At 44.8% G+C, this 25,623-nt stretch overlaps 1 protein-coding gene across 1 annotated transcript in view; it reads left to right on the top strand.

Moving 5' to 3' along the window:
• The first annotated feature begins 758 nt into the window (after positions 1–758).
• The window catches only part of SLC9A1 (solute carrier family 9 member A1), a 72,814-nt gene continuing 47,949 nt past the window's right edge, over positions 759–25,623 (top strand). The window contains exon 1 of the mRNA XM_036746764.1: positions 759–1,634. Coding sequence (XP_036602659.1) covers positions 1,289–1,634 — 346 coding nt within the window. The 5' untranslated portion in view covers positions 759–1,288. The remainder of the gene's footprint in view (positions 1,635–25,623) is intronic.

Genomic DNA, 25,623 nt, shown 5'->3' with positions numbered 1-25,623 from the left:
CCGTTGGTGTTTCTCTAGCCCGCCGCGCCGGCTGCTCTGTGGTACGTATAAAAGGCGGTGCCGGGTTGACGGTGGGCTCAGTTCGCTGCTGCCGGAGCTGGAGCCTAAGCCACAGGGGATCAGCAGGAGCCGTAGGGCCGGGGGCGCCGAGCTGGGGCCACGCAGCCGGCCACCGGCTGCCGCGGGCTCTCTCGGCCCTCTGGAGCCGCCTCCAGCGGCCGGAGCCCCTTCCCCGCCCCCGCACCCCGCCCTTTTTCGGGGAACCTCACCCCGGCACGCCCGGCCACCGGCCTCTTCCCCATCCCCGGTGCTGCTCTTACCTGCCCGGAGTCCCGGCCTCCTCCCCTCCCCAGCTGCAGGGTCCCAGCCTTCCCTTCCTCTTCCCAGCTGCCGGGGTGCCAGCCTTCTTTCCCCTTCCCCAGCTGCAGAGTCCCAGCCTCCTCTCCCCCTCTCCAGCTGCAGAGTCCCGGCCTCCTCTCCACCTCCCCAGCTGTCGGGGTCCCAGCCTCCTCTCCCTCTTTCTCCTGCGGGGTCCCAGCCTCCTCTCCCCCTTCCCAGCTGCGGGGTCCCAGCCTCTTCTCCCCCTCCCCAACTTCGGGGGTCCCAGCCTTCTCTCCCTCTCCCCAGTTACTAGGTCCCAGCCTCTCCTCCCTTCCTGTCCCCAGCTGCCGGGGTCTCAGCCTCCTCTCCCTCTTCCTAGCTGCGGGGGCCCAGCCTCTCTCTCCTCTCTCCCTCTCCCCAGTCTCCCTTCCCTCTCCTACCTTCTTCCCACCTGGACTCCTAACTTCCCTTTCTCCCTTCCTCCTTCCCTCCCTCTCCTCGCCAGTCCCCTCCTCAGTGGAGGGGAGACCTAGCTCTCTCTTCTTGTCCACAGCTGGGAATCCCAGTCCTCCCCCTTCTTCCCTCTCATCTCCTCAGCCCTGGGATTCCCAGACTCCTCAGCTTTCCTTTCCTTTCTTTTCCTCCCTCATATGGAAATCCTGGTCTCCTCTCTCCTCCTTCCCCCGTAGTCTGTGCACATACATCCCTTTCCACCTGACCCCACAACTCTCTTCCCTCTAAGAAGAGCAGTTCCTTAATCTTTTAAAACATGAGTTTTTCTTAGTAATTCTTGTTTTGTCTTCATTCCACCCCATCCCCCACCCCTCCTCAACCAGTCTGTCTCCTTTCTTTGGGCTCTCTTTGATTTCCAGACCTCTCCCTAGATTCATTGCTGCCTATGTCTCAGACTCTGCTTTTCCCTTGTTGAGGTGGGAGGGACCCTCCCCTCAAGGAACAGCATAAGAAGATGCCGGGGCCTGGCTTCTGTGGTCTCTCCCCACTCCGCGTGTTCCCCTCCGTGTTTGTGGTGGCTGCTTTGCTGGGGTTGCTTCCGGTACTGAGGAGCCATGGGCTGCAGAATACAGTGACATCAAAAGTGTCCACCATGGGCTTGTACATAGGCCCTGGGGATGGGGATGTCACCTCAGCTCCACCAGAGGTCAGCCATGAAGTCCGCCCAGTGACCAACCACTCAGGATCCACTCATGGGAAGCCACGCAAGCCTTTCCCTGTCCTGGACATCGACTATACTCACGTGCGGACCCCCTTCGAGATCTCCCTCTGGATACTGCTAGCCTGTCTTATGAAGCTGGGTATGTTGTATGACTTCTGTCTGGGCTGGGCAGTGGGGATTGGAGGATGTACTGTGCAAACAGAATCACACCAGTGGGTTGGAGAGAGCTCCCCACTCCCCCTTGCCTGGGGTTTTTGGGGCCAACTGTGAAGAGACCCATAGTCCAAATTCTTTCAGGAGGGCTGTTTTCTCCAGGGTCTCCGACAGTACTGCATGGGCAGGCCTAAGGGCATATGTGGTTGTGCTTTCAGTGTGTGTTAAGGGTAGTGAAGAGGGGGCTTTCACTGGGGTCTAAATTGCCAGACAGTTATTTAGTGGTGAGGAATGTGGTCTTTTTTGTGTCTTTGTTTTTGGTTTTGTTTTTTTGCTGTGGACACCTTCCATTTTGCCTAGTGGCAGTGATCTGTGGGACTGAGGCCCTGGGTGGGTTGTATGTCTCTTCTGGCTTGCTTGAATCCCAGGTGACTCTGTGCTTAGGTGGGCTAGGACTCTTCCCAGGAGTTTGTATACTTCTCAGCAATCCTCTGCCCACTTTGGGAACCCTAAGATATCTCAGCCACTGGGGCTTTAGGAGTTCAGAGGTTTACTCAGAAATGCAGATGTTTCCTGTGTCCATGTTCCACTTCCAAAGATTGCATTCTGGCCAGATTGGGAATAGCCTGGAGATGATTTGTGTGTCTACAACGCTGTCCTCTCTTCAGCTTGTGGGGCTGGGTAGACCTTGGGAATCTCTGAGCTGGATCTGTGCTTGGGGAGGAGCCTGTCTGATCTTGGCTGGTTACCAGATCAGTCCCAAGTGTGTACTTAGCTGTTTCTTAAAACTCAGCCTGTGCCTGGCCATGGTGCTGGCCTGGGAGCTGCTGGAGCCGGATGGATGGGTGAAGGTCTTAGTGCTATGTATGGGGCATCCTGGTTTGAGAAGGGATTGTGTTTGACTTGGGCAACAGTGGCTGGGGAGGATTAGTGGCTGAAAAGTGGCTCCTCCCTGGAGAGGCCCAGGTGGACTGAGCCAGTGTCACAAGGGTGATTGATGGACCAGCCTGTCTGGACCATGTGATGGCCAGCCATCCCAGTAACCTGACTGGTTTTGCGTCAGGGAAGCCTTTTAAGCTGGTTTGGCCCCAGGCCAGCTGTGGGAGTTTAGGTGACCAGGGCGTTACAGGGGCTTGGTGGAGAATCTTCCCAAGGACGTGCAGGAGTGATGTCAGGGTGTTAGGTTTTGGATAGTGATGCATGAAGGCAGTGATGTTTTCTCTGATTCACTGTATAGCCAATTTGGGATAGGAATATGCCCTGTGCCCAGGCAAGGTGGGTAGAAGTCATGCTGCCTGGGACCCTGGTCCTAGCTTACCCTTCTGGTGCCTCCACTGCAGCTGAACTTCCTGCAGGCAGCAGGACCTACTTACGAGGTAGTAGTCTGGAGGCAGGCAGCCTCATCTTCTGATCCAGATGATCCTGTGACCTTGGCAGGATGGAACTTCTCTCTGCCCCAGCCTCACCTTCTGTAAAGTGAGGGTGGTTCTTGAGGTAGAGACCATGCCAATTGTCTTATAAATCACTTTAGTCCATCGGGCCTTAAGTGACTGGTGTGGTGATGCAGTTGAATTAAAGCCGGCCTTAGAGCCAGAGTCAGGAGGGCCTGGTTTCAAGTCCTGCTGCTGACCTGGCATTGGCCAAGTGACCCTGGGCAAGTCCTTTGCCCTTTAGTGTTCTCAGCATCTCTCTTAAGACTGTTACAGAACAGTTGTCTGGCATTTTCTTACCAGGAGTTCCCTGTGTCAATGGAATCACAAGTCTAACCCAACATAAAAACGAGCACGGCAGCACGCTAGGTGCCAGAGACACCAAGAGGGAGATGAAATGAAAACCAGTTACTTTCCAGTAGCTTACATTTTGCAATATGTAAATGTAATTTAAGGAGGAAGGGGCTCAGGAAAGGCCTCCTTTTGGAGATGTGGTGCATGAGCTGATGCTTGAAGGGAACCAGGGCTTCCCAGAGGCCTACACTAGGAGGGAGCACATTCCATGGTGTGGGGGGAATGTATGGCAGTAAAGGCAGTTTGTACAAAGCCTTGGAGGTGGGCATTGAGGTTCTGGCTTTGGAGCACCTTGATGTGGCTATGATGTGTCAGCCTTTTTGAGTCTATGAAAAGAGACTTCAGCAGCATGGAAATAAATATAAGTGAATCATCCTCTCCTGCCACTGATACATTTGGGCAGGACCTCTGTGTGTGAGGCAGGGCTAAGCACTCACTACCACTCCTGCAGGTGCAACTGATTGAAAAATAGCCCAGGGCCTGAGTCTGCCTTCAGCTCTCAGCCAGTCTTCAGTATCTCCTTTAGGCTTAGGTTCTAATACCACCGAATCTCAGGGTTGGAAGGGTCCTCATGTTGTTGTTCAGACATGTCTGACTCTGTGAGCCCATTTGGGATTTTCATGGCAAAGGTACTGGAGTGATTTGCCATTTCCTTCTCTAGTTCATTTTACAGATGGGGTCACTGAGGCAAATAGGGTTAAGTGACTTGCCCAGGGTCACCCCACTAGGAAGTATCTAGATTTGAACTAAGGAGAGGAGTCTTTCTGTGCCAGACCTGGCACTCTATCCACTGTACCACCTTGATGCCCCTTGGGGCAGGAGTAGGGAATCTCCCTCAGGTTCTCATACCCATACCTGCACAGAAATGGCCTTCACAGCATCCTAGTTGAATGGTCAGCCAGCCCTCTCTGGAGGGGGACCGCCTGCTAACTACTAAGGGGGCCCATTCGGCTTGGACATCATTTTAATTGTAGCTACTTACTGGGTCTCCTTCCTTATAGATCTGCCCTCTGGTTCTTGCAGACAACTTTTCAAATACTTGATGACTGGCATCGTGACCCACTAAGTCTTCTCTTGAGTAAACTTAATACCCAGTTCCTTCCTAATAGAGTGGTAGCTGCACTTGGGGTTGGGCTGCTTCCCTAGTAGACCAGTCTGTGGTGAGGAGAGGAGTCCCTAGGATGCTGGGGACTCCTCCCACAGGCTTGTAATGCATTGCCAGCCACACTGAAAAGGCCCTCTGTGGCCTAGCATCATCGAAGTGTATGATTTAGTGGAAACAGACTCTAGATTTCCCAACCCTTCGAATTCTACAGGGGAGACACCTGGGCACCAGAGGGAAGTGAGGTGTCCAGAGGCACACAGGGTCAGAGCTGAGACCAGAACAGACGTAGTGTTTCTGCCATCATACAGTGGGGGAAGGGGGTAGCCAATAGATTTAGGGGACCCTACTGAGACTGTAGGATATGAGACAGCTCCCCCTTTCTATTTTCCCTTGCCTCCTGTTTTAAACACTTGCCTTGTATTCACAAATAGTCCCCTCTAACCCATGATGGTTGAAGTGTTACCCAGGATCCTAGGATTTAAAATATCTTATTCCAGGGAATCTTGAGGCAGCTGGTTTGGGGGTGTGGCTTATGGACTTTGTCCCTTTCTGTGAAGCTAGTTTTAGATTGGCTCTCAAGGGAGTTAATAAACTAGAGGTGAGGTGGGGTGCCCCTGGGGCTGCTAGGGCTGGCTCCCCTGACTTTTCGAGCAGATACCCAAGAGATCTAGTGGGCTATTTTAGGGCCTTGCCTTTTCTCTTGCCGCCCTAACGTAGGCAGGAACTGTGTGCCCCGAGCCCTGATTCTGTCATCCAAGGCAGCTGTTTCCCTGGCAAGGCCCCCTTCCTTTAAGAATAGAAAGTGCTCTGTGCAATGCTCCTTTTTATCCTAAAGCTTCAAATCAGCAAACCACACCTTGGGTGGTTATTGTAGGAGGAGGTGGTTAGAATCATACAATGTTAGAAGTGAAAGGGATCCTACTTAGAACATAGGATGGCAGAGCTGGAAGGGGCCTCAGAACAATGTCAGACCCAGGAGGGTTCTCACCTAGGTGTCAGTGCATACTTAAAATATCCCATCTAGAAGGGACCTTAGAACTCATCCAATCCAAACCCCTCATTTTATATAGCCTCCTGGATGGAGAAAAAAGGCTCCCAGGTTCTCTCCCAAATGTACTGTTGACTCACTCTGTGGAACCGGGAAGATTCCCTTCTCTTAGCTTTGTTTCTCTTTCTGAGAAGGAAGGAAAGGGAGGAAACAAGTACTTATTAAGCTCTTGCTACATGCCAGTCATTGTGCTAAGTGTTCTACAAATATATCATTTGGTCCTCACTACAACCCTGGGACGAGGTACCATCTCCATTTTACAATTGAGGAAACTGAGGCAAACAGGTTAAGTGACTTGCCCAGGGTCACACAGGTAGAAAGTATCAGAGGACGTATTTGAACAGGTCTTCCTGACTCCATCCACTGTGCCCTCTAGCTGCCTCTAGAGACGGGACTATCTGCTGTGTCCTCTGGTGAAGGTAGCAGGTTACATATATGAAACTTGTGCATAGTTGAGAGACCTCAGATTCCTGGGTAGAGAGAGCAGTTCCCCTCTCTGGGCTCAGTTTCCATTCGTGTAGAAGGATGGGCTTGGACTAGTTGGTCTCTAAGGTCCCTTCCAACTGACACCCAAAGATTCTGTGGACCTGAGAGAAAGTAGGTTTTTGGGTAAGTAGTTTACTAAGCCTCAGAAATATAGTTTGCAGTTTTTGTATTGACTTTAGGCCCCTGCAATTCCCCTCGTCCCCTTGTTGGCCCTGGGCACACAGCCTTTGCTTGGGAATCTTGCTGTCTGGTTGAAAATGTGTTCCTGGAAGTCCAGGATTGATATATTAGCCAGTACTGTGAGCAGTGGGAGACTTGGACGCATTGGATCTGAAGGCAGCTGGCTCTGCGAATGAGTTAGAAGACTCTACTAAGAGTATAATATGATCACTGGCATGTCAGAGCTGGTTGAGGCCTTTGAAAAGAGAATATTAGAGGTGGAACGGACCTCGGAGCAAAGACCTGCAAGAAGAGGAAGGGACCTTAGATCACAGTGTCTGAACCAGAAGGGGCCTTGGGACCCAAAATATCTAGGCTGGAAGATGCCTTAGAGCAGGAAATGTTTGTGGGAAGGGGCCTCAGTATTGAGAATTTGAGGGCCAGAAGGGGCCTTGGGACAGGGGATGTTGGTGTGGGAAGGGACCTTAGAATATCTGGACCAGAAGGAACTTTAGAACAGGGCATGTCAGATTTTGAGAAAGTCTGTCAAAGTAGTCTGTGAGAACAAATAGGCTATCACCATCCTTTGTTAGAACAAAAGATGTTGAATCTGGGAGGAACCTTAGAACACTGTAGGATGTCAAAACTGGAAGAGTCTTTAGAGATTACCAAGCCATGACAGATCCCCTGGCCAGGTCATGCAGGGTCATACAGTGAATTAGTGGCAAAGCCAGAACAGAACACAAGTCTCCCAACTCACAGGTCATTTTTCTTTCTTTCTTTCTTTTTTCCCCTTAATAGTATTTTTTCCCCCAATTACACGTAAGGATATTTTGCAAAATTCATTTTTGTAAAATTTTGAGTTCTAAATTATTTCCCTCCCTCCCCTCTCCCCACCTTTCTCCGCTCCCCAAAATGGTAAGCAATATAAAAAAGGTTATACATGCAGAACATATTTTCACATTAGTCATGTTGTGAAAAAAGAATCAAAACAAAAGGAAAAAACCACGAAAAAAAACAAAGAACGTGAAAATAGTGTACTTCAATTTGCATTCAGACACCATAATTCTTTCTATAATTCCAATGTCTTTTGGAATTGTCTTGAATCACTGTATTGCTGAGAGGAGCTAAGTCTGTCATAGTTAATCATCACACAATGTGGCTGTTACTGTGTACAGTGTTCTCCTGGTTCTGCTCATTTCACTCAGCATCAGTTCATGTAAGTATTTCCAGGTTTTTCTGAAATCTACCTGCTAATCATTTCTTATAGCACAGTAGTATTCCATTACATTCATATGCCACAACTTGTTTAGCAGTTTTTCAGTTGATGAGTATCCCCTCATTTTCCAAATCTTTTGCCACCACAAAAAAGAGCTGCTATAAATATTTCTGTACATGTGAGTCCTTTTTCCCTTTTTATGATGTCTTTGGGCTACAGACCTAGTAGTGCTATTACTGGATCAAAGGGTATGCACAGCTTTACAACCCTTTGGGCATAGTTCCAAATTGCTCTGTAGAAGGGTTGGATCAGTTCACAACTCCACCAACAATGCATTAGTGTTCCAATTTTCCCACATCCTCTCCAGCATTTATCATTTTCCTTTTCTGTTATATTAGTCAATCAGATAGGTGTGAGGTGGTACCTAAAGTTGTTTTAATTTGCATTTTTCTAATCAATAGTGATTTGAGCATTTTTTTTCATGTGATTATACACAGCTTTATTTCTTCATCAGAAAACTCCAGGCTGTTTTTTGCTCTTAGGACTGCATAATAACAGCTTGGCTTTATCATCCAGGATATTTGGGAACATTCAGGACTCTGTCCAGTTGAAGCCTAATAGATAATAAAGCTACTCTACTTATCCTCTGATTGGTGCTCAAGAGCTTCCATGATATCTTGTAGTCTGCAAACCTCTCTCCCTCCCCTTTTGTTGTTTTGTTTTGTTTTTTTTTTGGAGGTACATTTGCACCGTTGCCTCACTGCATTTGTATAACAATCCCTTGAGGCTGGACTGTTCTACTGAAGAAGAAACTGAGGACTAGCGTGACTTGCCTCCAGTTCCTCAGGCCATGGGCAAGAACTTGGGCCTCTCACTATGATTCCCAGAGGCCCCTTCTGAAGGCCTGGAAACATACTTTGCGTTTGCACCCCTAGATTGTTGCCTCTCCCCGTTAGAAGAACATTGGCTTCTCTGTCAGGCAGTGGAGGGGTGGGGGGCACAGCAGGGAGAGAGAGCAGAAAGAATGTAGGCTGATTAAGAACTAAGATGAAGATCTGTAGTTGACAGGGGAGATGGCAGCCCTGAGGAGGAGATTTTTTTTTTAATTTAAATTTATTTATTTAACATATTTGGTTTTCAGCATTGATTTTCACAACAGTTTGAATTACAAATTTTCTCCCCATTTCTACCCTCCCCCCGCTCCAAGATGGCGTATATTCTGGTTGCCCTGTTCCCCAGTCAGCCCTCCCCTCTATCACCCCCCTCCCCTCTCATCCCCTTTTCCCTTCCTTTCTTGTAGGGCAAGATAAATTTCTACGCCCCATTGCCTGTGTATCTTATTTTTTAGTTGCATGCAAAAACTTTTTTTCTTTTTGAACATCTGATTTTAAAACTTTGAGTTCCAAATTCTCTCCCCTCTTCCCTTCCCACCCACCCTCCCTAAGAAGTCGAGCAATTCAACCTAGGCTACACACGTATCATTATGTATAACCCTTCCACAATACTCACGTTGTGAAAGGCTAACTACATTTCGCTCCTCCCCAACCCATCCCCCTTTATTGAATTTTCTCCCTTGACCCTGTCCCCTTTCCAAAGTGTTTGTTTTGATTACCTCCACCCCCATCTGCCCTCCCCTCCATCATCCCCTCCCCTTTTATTTTTTTTTCTATCTTCCTCCCTCTTCTTTCCTGTGGGGTAAGATACCCAACTGAGTATGTATGGTATTCCCCCTCAGGCCAAATCTGATGAGAGCAAGGTTCACTCATTTCCCCCTCACCTGCCCTCTCCCCTCCTCCCACAGAACTGCTTCCTCTTGCCACCTTTATGGGAGATAATCCACCCCATTCTATCTCTCCCTATCTCCCTCTCTCAGTATGTTGCTCTCTCATCCCTTAATTTCATTTTATTTCTTTTAGATATCTTCCCTCCATCTTCAACTCACCCTGTGTCTGCTCTCTCTCCTTTACATATATATATATACACACACACACACACACACATATATATGTATATACACATACATACACATACATACATACACACATAGATATATACATACATACACATTCACTTATACATATACATAAACATATATATATATATATATATATATATATATATATATATATATATATGCATATTCCCTTCAACTACCCTAATACTGAGGTCTCATGAATCATACACATCATCTTTCCAGGTAGGAATGTAAACAAAACAGTTCAACTTTAGTAAGTCCCTTGCAATTTCCGTTTCTTGATTACCTTTTCATGCTTCTCTTGATTCTTGTGTTTGAAAGTCAAATTTTCTATTCAGTTCTGGTCTTTTCACTGAGAAAGCTTGAAAGTCCTCTATTTTATTGAAAATCTATATTTTGCCTTGGAACATGATACTCAGTTTTGCTGGGTAGGTGATAGATTTAAAGGCTTGGCAGTGGATCCAGGAACTCCCTCTCTCCTCCCCTTTGCTGTCTGTCCAAGTCTTCATCTTCCAGGAAGCCTTCCCTGACCACCACAGCCCACAGAGGCTCTCTGTCTCTCTATGTGTCTGTCAGTTATTGGGTGGTTGATCAGTTATCGCCTTGTGATAGATGATCAGAGATTTAGAGCTGCTGGGAGGGACCTCAGAGGCCATCTGGTCATGATCCTCATTTTATAGATGAGGAAACCGAGGCTCAGAGAAGCGAAGTGACTTGCCCAGGGTCACCCAGCTAATAAGTTTCTGAGGTAGGATTTGAATCCAGGTCCTTCTGGCTCCCAAGTCCATTGCTCTTTTTACACTCCAGCCCCTGCCTTCTTTACAAATTGGGCCCAGAGAAGTTTGGTGATTGGCCTGCTGTTGCAAAGTAAAGAAGCAGAGCCAGGATTCAGACTGGGATCTGATTCCAAATCTAGTGCCCTTTCTTTCTGCTCTATGCTGCTTCCTCACCTCTTCTTTCACTGTGCTTGTGTAGCCTTTCCCTGGTTTTGTGTCTTCCCTGCCCTTAAAAATGTATGTTGCTGGAGTCCAGGGAGCATGTATTATACATGACTTACCACATGGCCTCTGGCAAAGTCACTTTTGGGCCTCAATTTACGTATCTGTAAAATGGGGATTATGGCTGCCTCACCTACCTCACAAAGATCTAATAACAGATGGAAAAGTCCTCTGGAAACTATAAAGGGCTTTATGATTGGAAGGTGGTGGTATTATTTTTCTCTCCGGAAATCCAGTGGGGGTAGGGGGGTGACTTTGTGCAACCTCTGCATGGAGGTGGTCATTAAGCACTTGCTTGATTGGTGGTGGCCTGTTGGCGAATTATAGGTGGATAGGATGGCAGGTCATTTATAGCTCTTAGGAAAGGCAGTGTTAAAATGTAGAAATGTTAAACCTGAGTGGGACCCGAGAATGTAGAATTCTAAAGCTGGAAGGGGCCTTGAGGCAGAAAATATTGAACTGAGAAGAACCTTAGACCATAGACTGTCTGTGCTGGAAGGGACGGTTTTGTTCACCTTCCCTCATTGAAATGAAGCAACTTATCCAACGTCACACAATTGACAAGCAGAAGAACCCAGACTCAAACCCTCGTCTTTTGGCTCCAAGTCTAGTACTCTTTCCACTACGTTAGACCAAGAAGACTTGGACTGGTTGAGCATGGGACCCCTCTCCAGAGGACTTTTGAGCAGGCTGACCAAGGAGAGCCTAAGGATAGGTTTAAGTTTGTCTGCTTTGTGCCTATTTAGGCCTGGACCCAATCCCTATGATGGCAGAACTATACTCCCTAGCAGCTGGTCCCTGTTCTGAAATGGTAACTCCCACTCCCCACCTAGCTCTCTGCCAAGCCCTTTCTCAGAACTCTGAGTCAATGTTTGGACCTAAGAGGAAGGGGAATAAAAACAATTCAATACCAAAGACACAAACGTAAAAAACCCACAAACCTGACTTTCATAACTTAAAGAAACTGTAGACAATGAGCCAGTATTGATGTTAAATATATATAGCGTCTAAATTCATAAGGGAAAAATTAACTTAATTGCAAAAGGAACACAATAATAGGAGCCTTCAGTGTCCCTCTCTTGGAACTGAATATATTTAACAAACAGGTAAACAAAAATAAACTGAATTGTTGGAGAATTTAGGCCAAAAAAAAAATCATGGCATCTTCTGAATGAGACCAGTGAAGAATATACATGTTTCTCAAAGCACCTCATGGCATAGTTCCAAAAATAGACCACATGTTAGAGCCTAGGGAAATTATAAATAAATTTATTAAACACATCCTTTCCAGACCATAAAATAATATAAATAGTAATCAATACTGAGAGCACCACAAAAGATACAGACTCAAAAGGAGACTTGATAATGAAACCCTACTCAACAAATGTGTCAAAGAAGAAGTAAAAAAAAACTATTACCAGGGGAAAGACAGTAATGACGATGAGACAACATGCCAGCATTTCCGGGATCCTGTGAAAGTAATCCTCAGAAGAGAAATTATGCCCATAAAAACACACGTTAGCAAAATAGAAAAAGAGAGGATTCACTTTTTAAAACCAAAAATAAGCGCAAAAGAGGAAATGATATAAATTAAAGGAGAAATTGATAAATTGGAAATCAAGAAGACCGTAGAACTAAAATCAAAACCCTAGGGAATTAACTACAGCTTTCTCTTTCCCTAGTATCTGGGCCCTCCTCCCAGGACATCCCTTTGGCCTAGGGACAGTCAAGGATTCAGGGCTTAAAAAGTTACTATTGGCAGGAGAGCACTTTTACATAGCGGACCATGTTGTTGGCCTTTAGAAAGGGAAGGGTTTTGGGTTACCTTCTTTTATCCCTGGGCTAGAACACTGCCAGAGATTTGGAGCAGCTGGCACAAGTGAATCACTTGGACCAGAAAAACAATCCACCTTCCTCTGAGGGCAAGGAGGAGATACATTTGGGGCTTTCCAGGTGATGCCCTTGGTTTTAGAAGGTAGGGGTTTTTAGCTGTATGCTCAAATCTTTGAGAATGTGGTGATTACTATTGGGATTTTAGGGTGGGGAGGAGCTGTTTGGACAGATACCACAATTTGTGATGTGGCCTAAGGCAAGTCTGGAGCCCTGTGCTGGTAGGCCTGGGTTGGGTTTTGGTGGAAATGCCACTTCCTTTGTGAATGGGGGTGGAAAGGGTAGGAGGAAGGGGGTGATTGATGTATCCTCTCCAGTAGAAGGTCCTGGAGGAAACAAGGTAGTAATGGGAGGAGATTGTGGGGGAAGGGCCAACCCTGAACTTGAATGTTCCCTATAGAGCAGACTGGCCGAGATGGTTTAATTATTTCTTTCCCTTTCTCCCCTCCTCCTTCAGGATATAGCCCATAAAAAGAATCTATAGTAAAGAGAGGAGGGAGGAAGGGGAATGGTGGCTGAAGCCCTGTTGGGCCTGGGTCTTCCTGTCTTACCTCCTTCAGGCTGGGACTAAAGAATGAAATCAGTGACCTTGGGCTAATGCCAAGGAGATGGCCCTGGGCCGAGACCTTATTATATGACCTTAGACAAGCCATTTTCACTTTCTGACCCTCAGTTTCCTCGTCTGAAAAATGAAGGGGTTGAACGAGTTCATCTCAAAAGCCAGTTTCGGCTCTGACATCCTACATTCGAAGGCCTCTCCTAGCTCCGGCATTGGCTTCTAAGGTTTCTCTTCTAGCTCTGAAACTTTGTGTTGTAACATCTGTGTTAGAAAGTCACTTCCAGCTGTGATATTTCACAATTTTGTGTTCATTATTTCTTTTAAAGGCTTTCACATTTCAATTTTTGGCAGAAATTGAGATAGTTTTCTGTGTCCTGAAGTTGCCCTTCCAAAGTGTAAGGCCCAAAGCAGCCACTCCAGAGGTGGCTTCATTTCAGAAGAAATCTAGCACAGAAAGGGGAGAACTGAAGCTAAGGTGGGCCCCTGGGAACCCCAGGGGTGGCTTTGTCTCATCATAGCTCCCATCCCAGCCATGGCCTGCAGCTGGGTGCTGTGGAGCGGCTGCTACTCTGGAGGCCTGGAGCCTGGGTTCTTACTGAGTCATCCCCATTTGTGTCTCCTGGTGCAGCGTTCCTCCCTGCAAACATCTGAGTCAGGCCTGTCTGACCAAGGTTGTCTGCACAGACTACACTGGGCCAAACCATCTCTTTACATGCTGATAAACATCAAGTAATACTTTAAGATAGCCCAAGATTATATTTAGGTATTTTTAAATCTTATAGATCTAATTTTAACTGAGCTAAACATCTGACTGGGCCTGGAGCTGTGGGCTTCCCCCATCCCCTAGTCTAGCATCAAGTTGTTTGCTCTTGTTCTTTAGACCTTGCCCAGCAGGTCACGGCGTGGGTTTTTCAGGCAGAGTCAGTTTCTGGGGTCTATCGGGCCAGCCTGGGGCCTGAGTTATTTTAATACTTCCTTGCTTGCTGGAATTGAGCGGGCTTGTTTCCCAAATTATAGCAGCAGGCTATTTCCCGAGAAATTGCTTCCTTCAGCAGGGTCAAGGGGAGAAGCTATAATCAGCTGCTGCCCAGGATTTGGGAGAAAAACAGCACCTTCCACTTTTCCCTTCACTGCCACCCTTCCTATTCCCTGACTGTCCCTTGGGCAGTATGCAGATGTGAAGGTGAAAGTGCGATGCTGGCACGGTGATCTGTCTGGCCCTGACATCATTGGTAATAATGGGTAGAGACCACAGTCTTGCCCTGGCCTTGTTAGGGCCAATTGTGTGTGGTTGTCAGGGGTCACCTGGGTGGGGTGTGCAGGCTTAGGGAGATTGGTCAGTCAGCATCTCTTCAAACCAGGGTCAAGAGGACACCTCAGCTGAAATCAATCAGTGTTTGTTGAGCACCTACTATGTGCTGTTCCCTATGCTAGACAATAGAGACTCAAAGGAATGTAAGACCTGACTCCTTTCCCTCTAGGAGACTATAAGTGGGTTTGACCTTTAAAGTCCTTTCTAGTTCCCCTGGGCTGAGTCATTCCAGGACAGAAGAGCATAAACATATAAAAGGGACAGTCTGGAAAGGGCTAGAAAAATTAAGTGCTCCTGGAAATTCAGAGGAGGAATAGGGTTCATTCTAGGTTGGCCTGATGAGGGCTTCCTGGAAGAGATGGGCCTGGAGCTGAGCACTGGACATTATTTTTTAAGTGGAGTGTTGTATTTAAAAAAAAAACAAAACCCAAAACTTAACATTGAATATTCATTCAGAGAATTTACTATTTCAGTTAATTCTGACATATCAAATATCACAGCACCTTTTCACTTCCTCCTTCTCAGTCCCCATCAGGATCCTTGGCCCATTCATTCTCATTCCCTCATGATTATATGATTGTAGTTAGCGTGTACTTCATTCTTCTGCTTCTGCCTTTTTGCTTGGCTTTACTTCATAAGAGGTCTTTGCACATTTGCTTTCCTCGTACTTGCTCCCCTTAATTGCTTTATAGTATTTCCTTACATGAGTGTATCACAATCCGATCAGCCATTCCCCTTGCTGTTAAACATTTAGGTTGCTTCCAGTTTTTTCAGTTATATATCATGTTGCCATGAAAAAAAATCTTTGAGTAGATCAGCCTTTTTTTTAGACTTGAAATAAACAGAGGTCTGGAGGAGAGGGTGACACTGGCTTTCTTGCTGTCTCTTAAACGAGATGCTGCCACCTCGGAACTCCAGGCATTTCCCCTGGTGGTCTCTTATCCCTGGAACCCTGCTACCACATCCACATCCTGGCTTCCCCAACCTCCTAGCTAAAATCCCACTTTCTACAGGAAGCCTCTCCCCACCCCTCTTAATTCTGGTGCCTTCCCTCTGTTGATTATTTCCTATTTATCCTTTATATAGCTGGTTTGTACAGAGCTGTTTGCATGTTGCCTCCCCCATTAAACTGGGAGCTCCTTGAGGGCAGGAACTATCTTTTGCCTTTCTCTGTATCCTCAGCACTTAGTTTAGTGTCTGGCACATAGTAGGCGCTTAATAAATGCTTATTGACTGGCTGAGGATATTCTGAGATGGGATTGGATGTGTTTTCTTGGAGGGAAGTATTGCTCCCATCTGTAAAATGGGGCAGGTGTACTTGCATGGCCTGTCTTATGGTGATATTATGAAGAAAGTGGTGCATAGCTGTAGAAATGTTCACTGTTGCTACCATCTGGTTGGAGCAGACGGTTCATATAGAAACGTAGTGAGGAGATAAACATGGCACCAGACAGTGGAGGGCCTTGAATGCCAGGTGCAGGACTTTAATCTTGATCCAATAAGCAAGAGAGAACCATTGGAAATTTCTTACTTAGCTCAGCAGACTGATCTGTACAAAGCCATGGCGGTAATCGAACCACTTTGTGAGGCCCTGAGGTAGAAGGGAGCTGGAGAGTTTCTCAGAAAGGTCCGTTCCCTGACATGAGAGAACAGAAGCTTCTTACCAACCTCCTTCTTTTTTCATTAATAACAGTGTACTGAGTCGTAAGAATAGCTGACATTATTTAGTATGTTAAAGTCAGAAACAATCACATGAGGTAGGCACTTTAGGTGGCGTTATCTTAATTTTACAGATGAGCAAAGCCAGGTGCAGGGAGGTTGCTGCTTGTCCAAGGTCACAAAGCTCATACATTTTCAGAGGTGGAATTTGAACCCAGGTTTTCCTAACTAAGCCAAGACTACTTTTTGCTCGGCTCTGCTGCTTCTCTGTGAGCCCAGCTTTGTGTTCTGTGTCCTATGTGGGGTACGGAAAATGCAGGAGACACACATCTTGCCCATGACATCACATCCGCTGTAGGGAGATAAGAACAAATACATGAAACAGCTTGGAAATAGTTATAGGATGGCAGATAAATGTTTCTGGGGGCCTGTGTGCGAGCACCAGCCACAGATGGATGATAGGGTCATAGGGTCATAGCGTCATAGGTTTGGGGCTAGAAACAAGGGCCATCTAGTACATCCCCCTGGAGGTTAAGCAATTTGCCCAAGGTCATAGGAGCACAAAGTGTCAGAGCCAGAATTTGAACACAGGTCCTTGACTCCATAGCCAGTGGTTCTTCCATTCTAGCATGAGGCAGCATCAAGTAGGGGCAAGAGCCCTGGGTTCTGGTTTTGTCTGTGCCACTGATTCTTTGTGAAGTCTTGGGAAAGGCATTTACCCTTTTAGGTCCTCATTTTCTACTAAACCAGGGGCTTGGGCCAGATAAGCCCCAAGGTGCTATCTCAAGGTCACCCTGAGAGAGTCTGAGGCTATGGCCTCTCCCCCCAAATGGTGGCTCACTGGGGCTGGGGTCTCTCTTGCCCTGCTGTTCTCCCATGCTGCAGTGCTTGGCCAGACATTGCTGATGTGAAGCGGACGGCTCTGACCCCCTCTCTTTGCTCAGTGGTCTGGGCCCGAGAAGGCCCTTGTTTGGCCTGCCCTCTGCCTCTGCTAGGCAAAACAGGGAACAGGAGCTTCCCCAAGAGCTATTGAAAAAGGGCCCTAATGGAATTCACTGTTCTTTTTTTTTTTTTCCTTTTTAAATGTTTTATTGATGCTCTTTTCTTACATCGTGGCTCCTTCCCAGTTATTCCTTCTCTTGGAACAGATAAGTACAGTCAAACAAACCAGATCAACGCACTGGCCCCAATCCCTCATTCCTCACCTGCAGCCCACCTCCTCTGCTTTGAGGCAGGAGGCTGGCTTCCCTGGCAGGCCTTGGAAGCCACACTTGGTCACAGTGTCGGTGAGAGTTCTGGTCCTTCTGTGTTGTTTTCCCTTCCATCCGTGTGACTGATAAATGCTTTTCCAGGTTTTGATTAGTTCACGTTAGTTCATAGTAGTCTTCCCAAGTTTCGCAGAATCCTTCATCAGTGTCATTTCTTATGGCCTAGTGACACTCTGTTACATCTGTTTACCACATTTTGCTTGGACCCTCCCTGATCAGCAGGCTCCTGGCTTTCCTTTCACCTGTGCTACCAATGAGTAGTGCTGCTCCAAATACTTGGGAATGTATGGGACCTTTTCCTCTGTCTGTGATCACAGTGGGGTCTGTGCCTGGGAGAGAGGCCGCCGGAAGCAACAGGCCATCGTCAGGAGGCTGTGAAATAAGGAGGCCGTTTACCCTCAGGACCCGAGGCTGAGCACTCTGCACAGATTTATGTCTGTGTTGGAGGGCCGAGAGGAGGAAAACTTCTAGCTTGAAATCACTTTACTATTGAGGTGGACAACTTTAGTTTTAAATCATTCCCAGCATGTATAATGGGAATGACCCCAGACCTGGAGCTCAGCCCACCCAACTAGAAAAACCCTGTGTGCCTACATGGAATGGAATAAGCATTTATATAGTGCCTAATATCTCATTTGATCTTACAACCTTGGGAGGTAGGTGCTATTTTTATCTTCATTTTACAGTTGAGGAAACTGAGGCATACAAAGTTAAGTGACTTGTCCAGAGTCACACAACTAGTAAGTGTCTGAGGCTGGATTTGATCTGAGGTTTTTTATATATATGTGTATATATATATATATATATATATATATGTATGTATATACCTGTTCTGTGTCCAATGTGAGATGTTGGTCTGTGCTTTGTTTCTGCCAAACTACTTTTTAGTTTTCCCAGTAGTTTTTTTTTTTATTTCAAATGTTGACTTCTTCTCCTGAAAACCTGGGTCTTTGGGTTAATCAAACACCAGATTAGTGTAGTCATTTACTACTATGTATTGTGTACCTAACCTCTTCCACTGATCCTCCACTCTATTTCTAAGTGAGTACCAGATTGTTCTGATGATTATCGCTATGTAATATAGTTTGAAATCTGGCTGCTAGGCTTCCTTCCTTAACATTTTTTTTTCATTAATTCCCTTGATATTCTTGACCTTTTGTTCTTCCAGATGAATTTTATTATTTTTTACAGTTCTATAAAATAATTCCTTGGTAGTTTGATTGGTATGGCACTAAATAAGTAAATTAACTTAGGTAGAATTGTCGTTTTTATTATATTGGCTGGCCCTACCCATGAACAATTAATATTTCTTCAATTATTTAGATCTGTCTTTATTTGTGTGAAAAATATTTTGTAATTGGGTTCATATAATCCCATGGTTCGTCTCGGCAGGTAAATCTTCAAGTATTTTATGTTGTCTGCAGTGATTTTAAATGCTCATGATTTATGTGGGTTTATTTTATATCCTGCAACTTTGCTGAAGGTGTTAATTGTTTCAACTAGTTTTTTAGTTGCTTCTCTAGGAGCAGCTAGATGTCACAGTGGACAGAGCACTGGGCTTGGAATCTGGAAAACTTATCTCCATAAATTCAAATCCAGCCTCAGATACTTACTGTGTGACCCTGGGCAAGTCAGTTCCTCATCTGCAAAATGAGCTGGAAAAGGAAATGACAAACCACTTCAGTATCTTTGCCAAGAAAACCCCAGATGAGGTCATAAAGAATAAGACACAACTAAAATGACTGAGCAACAGCTAGAGTTCTCTAAGTATACCATCATTTCATTTACAAAGAGTGATAGTTTTGTTTCCTCACTGACTTTTCATTCCTTCCATTCCTTTTTCTTTTTTTTTTTCTATAGTTAGCACTTATAGTGCAATATTGAATAATGATGGTGGTAATGGACATCCTCACTTCACCCCTGATCTTATTGGGAAGGTTTCCAGTTTGTTCCCTTTAGAGATATTGCTTGCTCTTGGTTTTGGACAGATACTACTTATCATTTTAAGAAAGGCTCCATTGATACCTGTGCTTTCTAGTGTTTTTATGGGAATGGGGGCTGTATTTTGTCAGAGGCTTTTTCTGCATTTGTTGATGAAATCATATGATTTTTGTTGTTTTTGTTATTGATGTGGTTGATTATGCTGATATATCTAATATTGAACCAGCCCTGCATTCCTGGTATAAATCCTACCTGGCCATGGTATATGATCTTTGTGACATATTGCTGTAATCTCCTTGCTAGCATTTTATTTAAATTTTTTGCATTGATATTCATTAAGGAAATTGGTCTATAGTTTTCTTTCTCTCTTTTTGCTCTCCCTGGGTTTAGGTATCAAAATTATATTACTGTCATAAAAGGAATTTGATAGGACTCCTTCTTTAACCTATTTTTTTTTTCAAATAGTTTATACAGTAGTGGGATTAATTGTCCCTTAAATGTTTAGTAGAATTCATTTGTAAATCCATCTGATCCTGGGGATTTTTTTCTTAAGGAGCTCATTGATGGCTTATTCAATTTTCTTTTTCTGAGATAGAGTTATTTAAATATTCTAATTCCTCTTCTGTTAATCTGGGCAGTTTATATTTTTGTAAATATTCATCCATTTCACTTAGATTGTCAATTTTACTGGCATATACTTGGGTAAAATAACTCCTAATGATTGCTTTAATTTCATCTTCATAGGTGGTACATTTACCCTTTTCATTTTTGATACTGGAAATTTCGTTTTCTTTCTTATTAATCCAGTTAACCAATGGTTTATTTTATTGTTTTTTTTTAATAAAGCCAACTCCTAGTTTTATTTATTTGTCCAATTTTTTTTAACTTCTACTTTTATTAATCTCTCTTTTGATTTTCAGGATTTCTATTTTGGTATTTGATTAGGGATTTTTAATTTGTTCTTTTTCTACTTTTTTTTAGTTGTATGCCCAATTCATTGATTTGTTCTTTCTCTCTATTATTGATGTTTGCATTTAGAGATATAAATTTTCCCCTAAGTACTCTTTGACTTCATCCCACAAACTTTGGAATGTCTCATTGTTGTCATTCCTTTTAATTATTGTTTTCTATGATTTTCTATGATTTATTCTTTGACCCACTCATTCTTTAGGATTAAATTGTTTAGTTTCCAATTAATTTTTAAGATATACTTCCATAACTCTTTATTAAATGTAATTTTTATTGCATTATGGTCTGAAAAATATTCATTTCTGCTTTTTTGCATTTGGTTGTGAGGTTTGTATGCCCTAATACATGGTCAGTTTTCATGAAGGTGTCATAATAGAGCTGAGAAAAGGTACATATATATTCCTTTCTATTCCCATTATGTTTTCTCCAGAGGTCTATCATATCTAACTCTTCTAAGCTTCTATTCATCTCCTTAACTTCTTATTTATTTTATGGTTAGATTTATCTAGCTCTGAGAAGGGAAAGTTGAGGTCCCATGCTAGTATAGTTTTATTGTCTATTTTGTTGTGTAATTGATTTACTTTTTCCTTTAAGAATTTGGATGCTATGCCATTTGGTGTATATATGTTTAGTATTGATATTACTTCTTTGTCTATTGTACATTTTAGCAAGATGTAGTTTCCTTGCTTATACGTTTTAATTAGGTCTATTTTTGCTGTTGCTTTGTCTGAGATCATGATTGCTACCCCTGCTTCTTTTTTTCAACTTCATCTGAGCATAATAGATTCTTCTCCAGCCCTTATTTTAACTCTCTGCGTCGCTGTGTTTCAAGTATGTATGTCCCTTGTAAACAGCACATCGTTGGATTCTGGTTTCTAACCCATTCTCCTATCCACTTCCATTTTATGGATGTGTTCATCCCATTCATATTCACAGCTATTATTACTAACAGTGTATTTCCCTTCATCCTATTTTCTTCTGTTTATCTTTTCTCTCTCTTCTTTTATTCTGTCCCTCCTCTAAAGTTTGTTTTGCTTCTGACCATTGCCTTTTATCCATGTTCCCTTTTATCTCCCCCCCCCACCCCCCCACCCCCGCCCCACCTGCTTTCTTTTATCCCCTACCTCTCCTTCCTTGTTGGGTGAGATAGTTTTCTATTACCTGTTGAGTATGTATATATGTATTTTCCCTTTTTGAACCCTGCTTTCTTTTATCCCCTACCTCTCCTTCCTTGTTGGGTGAGATAGTTTTCTATTACCTGTTGAGTATGTATATATGTATTTTCCCTTTTTGAACCAATTGTTGCCCACCCTCCCCCCCACTTTCCCTTCTGCTGTAAAAGCTCTTCCTTGCATGCCTCTTTCTTATCAGATAATTTTCCCCATTCTTCTTGTCCCCCCTTCTCCCAGCACATCCCAATTTCTTGCCTGTCTATTTTCTTACATCATCCCAACAAAATCTATTCACTCCCATACCCTCTTTCTATATAGAATGCTTCTGCCTTACTAATGATTAAAATACTTAGAAGATATATGTATCATCATCCCATATAGAATGGTAAACAGTTTAACCTTATTGAGTCCCTTATGATTTCTTTTTCATGTTTACCTTGTAATGCTTCTCTTGAGTCTTATATTTGAAAGTTAGATTTTCTATTCATTTCTGGTCTTTTTATCAGGAATGTTTGAAAATCCTCTATTTTATTAAATGTTCATTTTTTTCCCTTGAGTGATTATGCTCTTTTGCTAGGTAGGTTATTCTTGTAATGCCAGCTCTTTTGCCTTCTGGAATATCATATTCCAAGCTCTCCACTCTTTTGCTGTGGTAGCCACTAAGTCTTGTGTGATCCTGACTGTGACTCCACCATATTTGAATGGTTTCTTTCTGCAGGTGCAGAGCTCTTTATCCACTTTGCCACATAGAAAACAATGGTCATGTGAACTTCATTCTTATTAAACCACAGAGTGTCAAAACTGGGAGGGCCCTTAGAACACATTGTCAGAGCTGGGAGTGTTGTTGAATCGTTTCAGTCATGTCCAGCTCTTCGTGACTCTATTTGGTGTTTCCTTGGTAAAGATAGTGGAGTAGTTTGCCATTTCTTTCTCTAGCTCATTTTACAGATGATGAACTGAGGCAAACAGGGTTAAGTGACTTGCTTAGAGTCACACAGCTAGTAAGTGTCTGAGGCCAGATTTGAACCCAGGAAAATGATTCCAGGCCCAGTGCTTTATCCACTTTATCCACTGTAACATCTAGCTATTGCCTAGCCTAGAGATACATTAAAACATAGAATGTTAAAGCTGAAAGGACTTTTAGAACATAGAATATTATAGTTAAAAGGGCCCTAAAAACAGAATGTCAGAGCTGGGAGGGGCCTTAGAACCCAGAATATCAGAGCTGGGAGAGCCCATAGAACAGTGTCAGAGCTGAAAGGGGCCTTAAAATATCTAGTCCAATCTTCTTATTCAAAGGAAGAACCCAAGTCCTAGAGAAATGATTGGCCCAGGACTACACCACTAGGTAGCATCAAAGCTTGGATTAGGAACACCCCCCCCCCCAATCTTCTGACTTCACATTTCTAGCATTCTTTGTGCATTGGCCCATTTCTTCAACCAAGACAACCCTTCTCTTGTTTTGGGAACCTAGTTGCGAAGTTGAGGTCTTTATAGCTTACATTTGTATGACACTTAGTTTCTTCTAAATAAATACTGGGATGGAGGTGGTACAACCAGTGACCCATTTTACAGACATAGCAACTGAGGCTCAGAGAAACATGTCATGCCCAAGGTTACTTCATGAATACCAGAGCTGGAACTTGAACCTAAGAAATGAGTCAGTTGCCCTTTCTTCTTTCTCATTCACTTGTGAACTGCGTGAGAACAGGCACTGGTTTTTGCCTTTCTTTGTATCTCCAGTACTTAGCAGAATGCCTGGTACATAGGAGGATTGTTGACCGAGTCTGTGCTATGCAGCCCCTTGTATGCAATCATTTAGTTTGTGATAGGGATGTTGATTCTCCCAGTGGGCCTTCATGCCTGAGGTTAAACCATCTGCTGGAACTTTGGCAAACTTCCTGTTGCCCTCCTGGGATGCCTGTGAGCCCTACCCAGAAGGATGTCCAGGATGAACCTTCCAAGGGGGTTGTCAGGTCAACCACCCACTGCTCCCCCCAGCCCCTCAGGGTCAGGCAACAGCAGAACTGAGTAAAGGATAAGGGAGCTTTCAGGCGTCAGCCTCTGAATTTCTGGGGCTTTTTAATACTTTTGAAAACAAATATTGAATTAGATACTGAGTTTTTACAATATCTTTTACTGTCTGGTGTGTGTGTGTGTGTGTGTGTGTGTGTGTACACACTCTCTCCAGTGTCCTGGAACCAACCCTGAAGGAATTTGGGTACCTCACTGGGGCAGGCTTCCTGCCAGCCCAAGGAGGCGCCATCACCCTGACTGAGCACAGCCATAACTGGGTGGACCCTTTACTCAAGTTACATGCAAGTTTTTGTTTTTTTTTTAGTAGATGGGTACCTCACAGTGCCTTCTACCCTAGGTATCTCAAGGTCATCTTTATTATGTTGGAGGGAAGATGTTACTGTGATGCCGGGACCCATGAGGAGCAGGGTGTGCCAGTTTGGCACCTGGCCTCTGGGCATGGCTGATGCATTGCCCTCCTGGTGGTTCGTGTCACTGTCTGGGGACACCCCAGATTTCTATTTTGGACTTATTTCTGTTGCTCTCTGTGATCCTATCTTCATCTGCAATGTGCAGGGCCTACATGGTTGCTCATTTTGTATAACTCTTTCCTGTTTGCAAAGTGTATTCCCAATACATCCATTCATATGAGATGTAAAGTAGTCAACTATTACCCTCCTTTTACAGAGGAAGAAACTGAGCTGTGAGGTGTCCAGAGATGTGAACGGCCTTGCCCACCCAAGGCCATATAGCTCGTGAGTATTGGAACCAGCACTAGAGCGCCTGCCTCAACGTTTCCAAGCTTGGTTCTCTTTTCCCAATACTTTGCATGGTCCTGTTTTTACAGATCATCCATTGGTGTCTCTCTGCTTTGCCCTGACTTCTTGAGGCTGTGTCCACAGAACATAACCTCTGGAAAGGCCTGCCAGTAGACTGTTTGTGGACTAAGGGACCAGCCCACATGTGGGGAGGCTCTGAGTCAAGGGCTTGGTCACCAAAGGAATTTCTTTTTGCAGGGGTGGGGTGGGTAAAGAAGATGCACAACAGCTCATGAAAGGCAACTTCCCATATTAACCTCCACCAGTGGGTGAAAATCTCTGCTTTGAGAATCCACGTCTTTTAAAGAAGTCGAAGTATTTTACCAATGAGGAAAGTGAGGTTCAGAAGTATATGACTTTGCCAGAGTCATAACATTGAATAAGAAGAAGAGTTAAGACTCAGAACCAGATCCCCTGACTCCATGTCCATGTAGCCTCCCTTTGCACCATGAGGTGCTACCTCTGTCAGGGAAGCTAGAAGAGATTGAGTATCCAGCTCATCCCGTAACCTTCATGAGCAGAAACTTCTTTCCATCAGTTTATGGGCGGTCAGGTTTGAAGAAATTCACAGGGAGAAAAGAAGGGCTGATCACCTTGGCTGATGGTTCCTGGATACCAGGAAGAGTGAGTGGGCAGTTCGGGGCTTTGGGCTAACCTGAGGTTTCTGAGTTACCTGGACATTTCAGTTGACTGTACCCCTTCCTCCTGTGGGTACCAAGAATGGAGAGGAGAGGGAACAAGGAGAAAACTCTCAGAATGGTCAGGTTCTAACACCATTATCCCTCTGCTTTTTGCCACAATGCTTGGCTCTGCCCACAGATTGCCTGTGGTTCTTGAGAAATAATGAGGCCTGTCCTGGTGGTCCTTGGGGTCTTTAGTACTTCCAGCCCCAGAATGTGGCCACAGGACCTAGGCTGAGCTCCAGGATTCTCCTCCTGTGCTCTTCAGCTGGATTCAGTGCTCTGATAGAATAAGCTCTCCATCCATGTCTGAGTTGAAATCAAATCTTAGAGTTAAAGGAAGATGAGTGAACACTGGCTTAGCTAACTGTCTGACACAGTTGGAATATTGTCTTCAGTTCTGGGCACTACCTTTAGGATCCACATTGATAAGCTAGAGAGTATCCAGAGGAGGACAGCTGGGGTGGGGGAAGGCCGGAGAAGGACTGGTTGAAGGAAATGGAGATATTTCGCTCTGGAAGGACTTGGGGCGGTCTTTGAATGTTTGAAGGCTGTTGCCTGGGAAAGGGATCGGAGCAGCTACAAAGGCAGATTTAAGGGAGAAAACCCTTTCCCAAACCTCAGGAATTAGAGAGCCATCCCAAAGTGGAACGGGCTGGCCCAACATTTGATGGATTGCCCCTCGATGGAGGTCTTAAAGGCTGGTGACTTGTTGGGTGTGCAGTAAAGGGGATTCTGGTTCAGGCATGGATCAGACTTGGTATTCTTTAAAGCCCTTCCCAGTTCCTTGGGTGTGTGTGTGTGTGCGCACGCATGTGCACATGTGTGTATATATGTGCTTCTCTGTGGTTTTGTTCTGACACAAGAGATGTTTTCCAAAAAGCATCTAGGCCAATCCTTTTACAAAGTATGCTCCT

The sequence above is a fragment of the Trichosurus vulpecula genome, chromosome 2 (assembly GCF_011100635.1).
Source record: "Trichosurus vulpecula isolate mTriVul1 chromosome 2, mTriVul1.pri, whole genome shotgun sequence".
Lineage (NCBI taxonomy): Eukaryota > Metazoa > Chordata > Mammalia > Diprotodontia > Phalangeridae > Trichosurus > Trichosurus vulpecula.
This window is presented reverse-complemented; position numbering and strand designations above follow the sequence as displayed.